Source organism: Vicugna pacos, chromosome 3 (genome assembly GCF_048564905.1).
Source record: "Vicugna pacos chromosome 3, VicPac4, whole genome shotgun sequence".
Classification (NCBI taxonomy): Eukaryota; Metazoa; Chordata; class Mammalia; order Artiodactyla; family Camelidae; genus Vicugna; species Vicugna pacos.
This window is the reverse complement of record NC_132989.1, coordinates 77,460,603-77,472,170: the sequence shown is the minus strand read 5'-3', so window position 1 is coordinate 77,472,170 and position 11,568 is coordinate 77,460,603. Positions and strand designations below refer to the sequence as shown.

Genomic DNA, 11,568 nt, shown 5'->3' with positions numbered 1-11,568 from the left:
TTTCTATGCTCCCAACTGAGTCTGAGTAGAAAAATCCCTCAAGCACGAACCCTTTGTTCAACACCCTTTCCACAGTGAAGTATTTTGCATCTTCTTCTAGTCTAAAGAATTCACATGGGAGGCAAAAGGAGGAGAGGGCAAGAAAATTGTGGGCCATGTGATTGAAGGTATCTGGCAGTGGCCAATCGGGACTTCCTTTCTAGCCTCAGAATAGTTGGCTAGTGGCATCTGGGGATAGACCCCCCCCCCCAGAAATAACTGAGGCCTTGCATTTACATGTTACTGAAATACCACAAATAGATGCATCCTCTGAGGAGGGTAACAATGATGCAACAAAGTATCTCAATCCTGGATGCTACCTGGAAAATCTGGATAATGTACTGTGGTGTTCCAAGGGATACATTCCTCCTACTGTGAGTTAACACCAGCTTTTCAGGGAATAGACAACTTTCATCTGAATCATTCTTACAAGCTGAAATTTTATTTTCACTAAATTATCTATGTTAAAAAAAATCTGTGCCTGGTGTGGAATTTCACTCCATCAAGTGTTACAATGACTTTTTTCATTTTCATTACAAGCAGGAGATTGAATGTAGGACAAGTGTTAGGAAACATGGCAATAAATTAGAATATAATTTACAAAAGCAAAAAAAAAAAAAGCAACAGTGTACCACATTAATACTGAGTATAAAATAATAAGCAACAACTAATCACAATAATACAAAGGTAATTTCATTCTGTATTATTAAGGATACCTATGTGACATTCACTCAGATAATAAAATTCCTAATGAAATGGACTGTTTGGGGAGTCATATGTATGTCAGGGGTTTAATCTGCTGGGTGTGTTTGCCTTGCCTTTTTTGGTGGGCCTTCGTGCCAGTGGCAGCTACTGCTCTTGGCCTCGGGCACCGGTTTCCTTAGGGCTCCCTAAGTAGCCTACATAGCTCACCGCTCCTGGAGGGCCTGCCGGGCGGCTCAGTGTCCGGCGACTGTCCTACTGTGATTGTTCAGGGCCAGAGCACCATGTGCCACGTGGTGACTACAGGGTAGTAGCAGTGCCGTGGTGCACTGTGGGGTATGATTTCTCCCCACTCAGGTTTAAATTCAAGGCCTACTGAAAGTGTTTGGTCATGTTCCATCCCATGCCTGGCGCTTTCTAGAAAGGTGATCTGACGCTGCCCCCAGGAGTCCTCTGCCTCCTGGCCTTGGTGCGCCTGCACACCCCAGAGGGACACTGGCTGTCCTCCTCTTCTAGCACCAGTCGGGGTGCTGCACAGGGCACAGGGGGTGGCCCTCACAGCGTTAGCTCCCAGGTGAGGTGAAAAGTTGCCTTTGGTTAGTAATGTAAGAAATCTTTTGGAAATAAAAACATGAGCTGATATTTGTGTTGGAGAAAAGCAGATTCTGATAGCAAACGTAAGCCTAAAATGCCACAGAAACCACTCATCCTTTGTTCGTGTATTGTACGTCACCAGGGCACATTAGCACCAAGTTAACTGCTCTTCGCAAGGGGCCAAGGGAAGCCAGTGCTGGGGCCGTGCTGCCCAAGTGTGGGCTGCCTGCCCTTCCCTGAATGGCTGAGGAGGCACTTGGGCTGCCTTCTAGGGCAGCACTGATGGGGGCCCTGGCCACTCGTCTATCATCAGGAGCTCTCTCTGGAAACTCAGGGCCGTGAGCTGCGGTGCTGAGAAAGCAGGCGAGAACGCCGGGTGACAGACTGAGCATGCAGAGGAACGTTCCGTGCCGACTGTCCACAGCATACCTGATGTTTAGGTTGGTTTCTGATGTTTGTGAGTCTCTCTTTCTTTCTGAAAAACCTAATCAACCACTCTAGGTCATAGCATATGTGACACGCCTGACATGCCGTTTCAGAGCACAGTGATGGCTTTAAGTCAGACATACTCTTTTACTGCAGGTAGTATCTTTAAAAGTAGCTGTTTGGTTTGAGTCTGAGGTGTTGTCACATGGCGCACACACGTGTAGGACACAAAACACATTCATCAAGAACCTGCTGCAAGTGTTCAAGTACAAAATATTCATATAAGCAAGTACCCTCTTCTTTTTCTCTCTCTTCTTAAATTCTCTATGTCAGATCTTTTGATGAGCATGATGTGATACTGGTGGACAGGGAGGATATAAGCCAGTCAACTTAATTTAGGTGGATTTGATTCTACAATTTGACTCGCCCAAGAAACTGGGTTTCACATTTAGTTGCCATTCAGAGTATCCATAAAAAATACAAAATACTTGGTTGAGTGACTGTTAAAATTATGCTTTATGCTCTCTAGTCTTCATGAGTTTTTCTTCTTTGGTTGTTATCCCTTGCCTACTTTAAAACTCACAGAAATAGCACATTCATGTGCAAGCACACTCATCTACCCACACACCCAAAAGCGCCCGCACACACACACACACACACACACTTGCTCTCATATAAATAAGTGCCCCTCTGCCATATCAAAGAAGGGACATCTGGAACCCATCGTAATTGTCAGCAAAAGGGTCTGCCTGGTTGTCACTGAGCCAGTCTATCTTTTGCATGGTATCATCTCGGTAAGCTCAACATGCATATGCAACAATCCAACAGGGCAGAAGCCGTTCTGTGGCTGGAGAGGATGTAAACACAAGTGAGTTGGGGTGACTCAAGTAAGAATTGAGGCATCCTGTGTGATGGCACCAGAGGGCTGGCACTTCAGTCTCTACCATACCCCAGGTCTGGCTTCTGCATGAAATTGAAATGTTTTTCTCTTAAAGTTTTAATGGAAATCTCAGCTTCACTTGCACAATGGCAAGTTGGCCAGTCCTTTAGCAGTGAATTTACAGACTTGCACAGCTGCAGTAACTGATGCACTGCTTTCAACTAAGTCCTTCATTGTTGTTCGGCTTAATGTAGTTTCTACATGGCTCACAGCAGTGTTCAGAACAGGGGGATTGACTCCTAAGGAAATTAAGTGGAATGAAGAAGAATAATACAAACTTGCATTACTTTTGATTTATAATTGCTCCTTAAATTACAGTTCAAAGCCCATTTTAGAATTTAAATTGTGGTGCAGTTGTAGTGAGATAAAGTATAGTAAATATTTTTAAGCTATGACTTAAGATTTCTGAATCTTCTTTACTTCCATAGTTGACCAAGTCATAACAGCTACATTTTAAACAGTTTTAAATACAAATGGATTCAGTGTCATTGCTAAGTCCATAATAAAAATTATCTTAATGGTCCAAGGAGGTAAACAGGCTATTGGATTTACTCGAAAGAACACAAACGTTCCACAGTAAGCAAGTCTCCCTGTGTTGTTTGGATCTCTCCAATCTGGCATTCCCTCCTAATTCTGTGTCCAGCACTTTGGATCAATAAATCCCACTTCACAGAAGTTAAAATAATATTGAAATCCTGTCAGCTCGGGCTGACCAGTGGTTACGTTTTCCACAGGGTAATGCATTTGCAAGGACATCAATCCTCTTCCTCTGGGTGGCTCTCTGTGACGGATGCACTTCCATGATGAATGACAAGGCGCTCTCTCTGGCTTTCCGTGGGTCAGTGTCCTTGGCAGGTCTTACAACACATCTGTCTGAAGTATGCTCGACTGCAGAACTTGAACTTCAGCACCAGTGGGCAATAAGCCACTTTGTTCACATCTTTGCACTCTAACGAGTGAGGGCAGAAATGGGAAAACAATTAGAGGCATATAAACAAGTACATACACAAGACGATGAGCCTGGATGTTCGGCAAGGACCAGTCCCCCCCGCCCCACACACACCCTTGCCCCTTGCGCCAGTTCCACCTTGGCTTTCACATCCATATGGGTTTTGCTTTTGTTTTTAAGCATATCCTGTCTGGTACAGCCTACCAGGAACAGTCTTTTGATATATTTTAACACGAATTAAAAAAAAATGATTGCAAGGCTTTTCTCCCAGACTTTTATAAGTATGGTGCATGCCCACTGTGTCTTGAAAGAATTACCATTTGTTGGGATAAGTGATCACTTTAGACAGCTTGGAAACATGAGTCATTTTTCTTACAGAGCTTTTATTGCTTCTTTCTCAAGGGTTATTTTATTCAGCAGTGCAAGGTTATCCAAAATCAAACATGAGTTGCATTGTTTGATACCAAAGTACACGTCTCAGGAGAATCTCTGCATCTGTGGGGTGTGGGGATGGGCCTGGGTGAACGAAAAGGACTGCTGACAGTGGCCTAGATTCAGCAACTGTACTAGACAAAGAGGAAAACTCTGAGGGGTTGGCCTCAAATGGCAGCAGTCTGTGGGTTATGGAAACATGTAGAAATGTCTTTTTTTTAATTTGGAAGTGAGACATGGCCTTCTTTTTTCCTATGTGTGTTTTCTCCTCAGTGCTAGAATTGCCCCAGTTGAAGTCTGCAGTTCTTGCAGCCAGAAGGTGAATAAATGATTCTTTCTCTGCCTCCCCTCAAGGCTGGTTGCTGAAGACAAGGTTGAGGAGCCAGTGTGGAGAAAGAGATGTCGGCCTCCGACTCTCAGAAAGCCCCGCCACCCTGCCTAGGCTCATACTGCTAACGATGATACTTTCCTCCAGTCTTCTGGTCACTTTTATCTGGGGATTTTAAAATACTTTGTAAATCTAGTAATTAAATTTCCATGTGCCTCCCAGAACCAAAGTTCCACCCTCACTTTTCCAGGTGGTTACACTGAAGCATTCTGGGTAAATTGTTTAAGGTAATTAGAATCAGGCAGAACACTGGGGAACATTCAGTGTAACAGAGCAGCATTGTTGTTGTTTCCTTGTTTATTTGCCTTGTTTTTCCCCTGGCTTCAGAAATCCACTAAAGTTCTAAGAAATCATGTACGTGGTACATGAGCCATATGATAAACTTAGAAAATTAAATGCAAAGAAATGGGAAAGTTTCTAGTTCTCATTATTGAAAAGTAACAGTTTTATTGATCTCACTTTCATGGCTTTTTCAATGAAAGACGTAAAATGTTACGCTGTAATCCTCAATCCTCTGAAAGCATGAGCTCTGCCACTACGAAGCTCCCTTAACAGAGATGTGAGCTACAGAGAGAGTAGGAGTTAGAAATTTGAACAGAAACTTTCCACACTAGGATTCTCAATAAATTTAAGTTTTGGCTGAAAGAAGGTAGGAGAGATGAAAAATTTCTCGAAACTTTGCACTAAAAAAAAAAAAAAGAAAAAGAAAAAGAATAAGAAAAAAAATCTATGATACCTGGTGAATCAAGTTTGAAGTTGAGATGAAAATATTTCCATATATTTTAACTTGGAAGTCACTTATTTCCCCTCTGCGTCATGACCAGTAAAAGGTAACCAAGAAAACATTAAGACTAAGAATATTTTTGTGGTAAGAAAAAAAGTTGTTCTAGTGTTACCAAGAGGGATATATCATCCAGTTAATGCAATTATTAGAAGGATGAGAAAAGCTAAGTATAAATGATGAGAAAAGCTGACCCAATATCACTCATCTTTAATTTCAAATCGTCATCCTAATGGGTTAGCCCGCCGGCGGAGACTACCACTCTCAAAGCTCTGTGACCGGGCTTGGTGGGACGGCTTAAAGTACCAAATAAACGTTGGGCTTTGGTCTTCTTTGCCAAAATATAAAAATGATTTAGTTGATAAACAAATAGAGAAGGATTGGTTGTTTTAATAGTACAAGGAAATAAAATTAGAAGCCAGACTGCCTGGGTTTAAGGCCAGCTTTACTATTTAGTAACTTTATGACTCTGAACAAGTTACTTAACCTCTCTGTGCATAAGAAGTTAGGCATCCCTGTTTGTGAATAGGGATGATGAGCTTCCCCGCTCCCACATGTAGCCTGTGTGTCCTGTGTCATCACTTAGCGCATCACTGGCATTCAGTAAGTATAGGACATTGACTTACTATTATTATTATTATTATTATTATTATTATTATTATTATTATTATTATCACTACTAGTTATTATTATCTCTTACCACCTGATGACAGTAAGTTGTACTCTGAATTTCTCAGTGAGGATGTAATATTTAGATCACTGCTGAGAAAATGCTGTTCTATAGGTACGTCAGTTTGAAGACAAAATAAGAATATTTTCTGAAGTACTAGTTTATTGGGAGATTCATTACTTCATTTTTGGAAGAATTTCTGGACCAGGGAAATTCTGAGATGAGCAAAATACAAGAAAATTCACAGATTTTTCTTTTAGATTTAGACTTTGGAATCTGATTAAATAATAGATAACAAATAAATAAAATAAAATATTCATAAATTATTTTTTCCTCCAACTACCCCTCCCGTCCACGTACTCAGGCTGTTACCAGTATAAATAAATACTCAGGGATTCAGCTCCTGAGATGGCTGCTGGAAATGAGAAGATTCATTTGCAGGCAGGGGCTCCAGCACAGCCCTTCGGCCAGGAACAGTGTCCAGGAACAGTCTAGGGAAAGGCTAAAGGCAGCTGCCAAGGTAGCCACCTCTGAACTTCCCAGTACCTGTTAAGTTAGTTCTCAGCTAATTTGATTCCAAGTAACTTGATTGAAAGCAGGGAATCATTTGGGTCCTGGGAGCAAGATCAAGCTTAGGGAGGCAAAGACTGCTTATGAGTGTCCCAGGACCTGCCTGCACCAGGGGTTGAGGGGAGCAGATCTGGGGATGAATTCTGGTGCTGCTTCCTCCCAGGATTTGTTTGTCCTTGGCCAAATGACTTCACCTCTCCAAACCTCAGTTTTTTCATCTATGAAATGGGGACAGTGATAAGACCACCTCATCATAGGGTGTTGTGAGGCTTACATGAGGTAATGCCTACAGAGTGAGCACTTAGTTTATTACCTCTTGTTACTGTTACCACTAACACATGTGTCTCTGAGAACAACTATTCTGTATTATTTCTCTGGGATCCCTGTCAAGCGGTATATAGGCTCTGAGTAAGGGCTACACATTGGCACACAGAAGCAAATTAATGAATAGATTTTAACAAAGAGCAGGTGAATTATGATAAGGTGGGAGTGAGGAGAGATCCGGGGGAAGATCCAGGGGTTGGGGACTGCCAAGCCTTGGATAATGGGCCCATTAAATGGTGACTCCTGGGCACTCAAGAAGGACACCTAGCCTTGATGGAATGTAGGGGGTTCCCATGAAGGAGGGGCCCTGAGGAAGACCTCATTCCTACTTCTTGGGTTTTCCTTCTAGGGACTGCCTGGACTGGAAGAATTGGTCTTCAGGGTGATGAAAACCTATCCACCAAAGAAAGTCGACCATGACTGGTCTTCCATTTTATAAGTTTTTAAACTCCATGAGATATTAGTCTAGTAATGATTACTAAAAATAATTTATCCCAGGGACACAAGGATGATTCAACATATGCAAATCAACGTGACACACCACACATCAACAAAAGAAAGGACAAAAAACACATGATCATCTCAATAGATGCAGAAAAAGCATTTGATAAAATTCAACAGCCTGATAAAAATTCTTACTAAAGTGAGTATAGAGGGAACATATCTCAATATAATACAAACTATTTATGACAAATCCACAGCCAGCATAATACTCAGTGGTGAAAAACTGAAAGCCTTGCCACTAAAATCTAAAACAAGACAAGGATGTCCACTCTCACCACTTCTATTCAACATAGTTTGGAAGTCCTAGCCACAGCAATCAGGCAAGAAAAAGAAATAAAAGGGATCCAAACTGGAAGAGAAGAGGTAAATTGTCACTATATGTGGATGACATGATACTATATACAGGAAACCCTAAAAACTCCACACAAAAACTAATAGAGCTGATAAAAAAATACAGCAAGGTAGCAGGATATAAGATTAACATACAGAAATCAGCTGCATTTTTTTGCAGTAACAATGAAATAGCAGGAAAAGAAAGTAAAGAAACAATCACTTTTAAAATCACATCCAAAACAATAAAATACTTAGAAATAGAACCGACCAAGGAAGTGAATGACTTATACATGAAGAACTACAAAACACTGAGTAAGGAAATTAAATATGACTTAAAGAAATGGAAAGATAATCCATGCTCTTGGATTGGAAGAATCAATATTGTTAAGATGGCCATACCGCCCAAGGCAATCCACAGATTTAATGTGATCCCTATCAAATTACCAAGGACATTTTTCACAGAACTAGAACAAATAATCTTAAACTTCATATGGAATCACAAAAGACTCAGAATTGCCAGAGCAATATTGAAGAAAAAGAACAAAGCCGGAGGAATAACCCTCCTAGACTTCAGACTATACTATAGAGCTACAGTAATCAAAACATTGTGATATTAACATAAAAACAGATATATAGATCAATGAAACAGAATAGAGAGCCCAGAAATAAACTCACAGACCTATGGTCAATTAATCTTTGACAAAGGAGACAAGAATATACAATGGAGAAAAGTTTTTTCAGCAAGTGGTGTTGGGAAAACTGGACAGCAGCATGTAAATCAATGAAGTTAGAACACTCCCTCACACCATACACAAAAATAAACTCAAAATGGATTAAAGACTTAAACATAAGACACAATAAACCTATACGATAACATAGGCAAAACATTATCTCACATACATCTCAGCAATGTTCTCCTAGGGCAGTATACCCAGGCAACAGAAATAAAAGCAAAGATAAACAAATGGGACCTAATTAAACTTACAAGCTTTTGCACAGCAAAGGAAACCATAAGTAAAACAAAACGACAACCTATGGAATGGGAGAAAATATTTGCAAATGATGCAACTGACAAAGACAATTTCTAGAATATATAAACAGCTCATACAAATTAATAATAAAACAAACAAAAAACCCAAGCCAAAAATTGGCAGAAGACCTAAACAAGCAATTCTTCAATGAAGACACAGAAATGGCCAATAGGGACATGAAAAAAGTGCTCAATATCACTAATTACCAGAGAAATGCAAGTCAAAACTACAATGAGGTATCAACTCACACCAGTCAGAATGGCCATCATTCAAAAGTCCATGAACAATAAATGCTGGAGAGGGTGTGGAGAAAAGGGAACCCTCCTACACTGCTGGTGGGAATGTAGTTTGGTGCAGCCATTATGGAAAATGGTATGGAGATTCCTCAAAAAACTAAAAATATACTTACCATATGATCTAGCAATCCCACTGCTGGGCATATATCTGGAGGGAACTCTAATGAGAAAAGACACATGTACCTCTATATTCATAGCAGCACTATTTACAATAGCCAAGATATGGAAGCAACCTAAATGTCCACCAACAGATGACTGGATAGAGAATTTGTGGTATATTTATACAATGGAATGCTACGCAGCCTTAACAGAGAATAAAATAATGCCATTTGCAGTAACCTGGATGGACCTGGAGACTGTCATTCTAAGTGAAGTAAGCCAGGAAGAGAAAGAAAAATGCCATATGATATCACTTATATGTGGAGACTAAAAAAAGAAAAGAAAAAAAGGAAAAATGGGACACTAATGAACTCATCTACAAAACAGAAACAGACTTGCAGACATAGTAAACAATTCTATGGTTACTGGGGGAAAGGAGTTGGGAAGGGATAAATTTGGGAGTTTGAGATTTGCAAAGGTTAATCAGTATATATAAAAATAGATAAAAAGAAAATTTCTTCTGTGTAGCACAGGGAACTATATTCAATACCTTGTAACAACCTTTAATGAAAAAGAATATGAAAACGAGTATATGTATATATACGTATGACTGGGACATTATGTTGTACTCTAGAAATTGACACATTGTAACTGACTATACTTCAATTAAAAAATAAAATAAAATAAATAAAATAAAGAGAAAAAATATATATGCGAGGCATTGCCTTAGGCAGTTTTACGTATTTATTTATGTTTAACCTTTCTAAATTTAATCCTGTCAGCCTTATATAGATGGCAAAATTGAAGCTCAAAAAGGTTACAAAACTCATTTTGGGTCACACAGCTAGCTGGTCTGAGAACTGGAACCACAGATCAGGTTTGTCTGACTCCAAAACCACTCGGTTTTGGGAGTATTCTTGGCATCTTAATGCAAAAAGGTTTCTGCCTGTCAATGCTTCTGCGTTTTTGGCTGATATTAGTGATAAGCCAACCTGTGGGGACATCAATATTGGGAGATTTGCTCTGCACCTTAGAGAAGGTGAAAATATATATTTTTTAAAGGTGGTTTCTAGGTTGCAGGCATTCAGAACAGCCTGATTACATTTCTTCAGCTACCCCTTTCTTCCCAAATTTTGTAAAATTACATGAGTGAAAGGTAATTTTAACACACCAAGAAGTTTTAAAGCCCCATCATTACAGAAAGCTGAATGTAATCTTAAAAATATTAGCACAAGGTTTAAATTATATTGATGCATTCAGCCTACGTGTCACTTTTTGAGCTTAGCTAGAGAGGTTTTACTTGATTAGCCCTTGGATTGACTCACTGACATTTTGTGGATGTAAATCGTTAAGAGGTCTTAATTATAAAACTTATTATTCACTAGTCTGTCTGCCTCATCCTCAAAGCCCATTGAAAATATTAAACAGTCTTTTCATTCCCATCCTTCAGCCAATACATAATACAGCTTACATTTGTGATAAAACCATTCTGGAAAAGTTGTGCATAAAATAGGTCACATCTTCCCATTGAAACCAAAACAATAACCATGTTCTGGTTTAATTTCTGAATGATCTTGAGTTAGTACAGATTTCTAGCTGATATCTAAAATACCTAACGATTGGTTTTTCTCTATCCAAGTAATACATAATCTGCAAATAAACAATTATCCTAGGAGAGTTACTAAAAGGAATTCTTTAGGTTGAATCTTTCTGTAATACAATCACTCTGAAATTGAACTGTCTTGAAGGTTTGGTCTTTACTATGATATTTTTTTCATGTAGCTACACTTACATCTACTGCTTTTTGAGTAGTGGAATCTGATCCAGCAGGGTCAAAGATTTTCAGATGAAGGAGCCTGATTTTCTCCTCGACTATCATCATGTACCAGCTAAATACTCTTAGGGAGGGGAATGACAAGACATTATAGCTTTTTTCTTCTGAGGCTATTGGAAGGGTGGAGGTCCTTATTGTATGGTTTCTAGGACATATTCTGTGGACCTAACTAGTTTCTCTTTTTTTACATTTCTTCTCATCCACCTGACCGAAAATAGTTTCACTTTACCCAAGGCCAGAGATTTCTGGTGGCAATGACAATTTATGGAATATACCTAAATTCTTCTCAGAGAGATTTGGGAATATATCAAGGGCTGGAAGCCAGCCCCTAGGCCCTACGATGTGAACTAAACCCATGATTAGAATCTTAAGTAACTTGCCACATATGCTGAAGTGGGTCTCATTGGTAATCTGGGTTTTGGTAGAGTTGAATGACAAAATTAGGCAAACAGTTTCAAAGGCAACACATGAATCTACTTATTACTGATATGCCAATGGGTTTTTTCCCCAGGTGCTTTACATTAATCTTTCAGAACTCTCACCTAAGAGGCATGCTTTCAAAAATAGCTGAACAGAGGCTTATGAATTTAGGAAGCAATTGGATTCAGATTCATTGTGACTCTGATGTCTTGACTTAATCCATGGAGTACAAGAGC

The 11,568-nt window shown here is 39.6% G+C and overlaps 1 protein-coding gene across 1 annotated transcript in view; it reads right to left on the bottom strand.

Moving 5' to 3' along the window:
* Nucleotides 1–462: 462 nt before the first annotated feature.
* Nucleotides 463–11,568, bottom strand: part of ADAMTS6 (ADAM metallopeptidase with thrombospondin type 1 motif 6) — a 254,223-nt gene continuing 243,117 nt past the window's right edge. Inside the window, exon 24 of the mRNA XM_015245058.3 lies at nt 463–3,650. Within this exon, the coding sequence (XP_015100544.1) occupies nt 3,541–3,650 (110 nt within the window). The 3' untranslated portion in view covers nt 463–3,540. The remainder of the gene's footprint in view (nt 3,651–11,568) is intronic.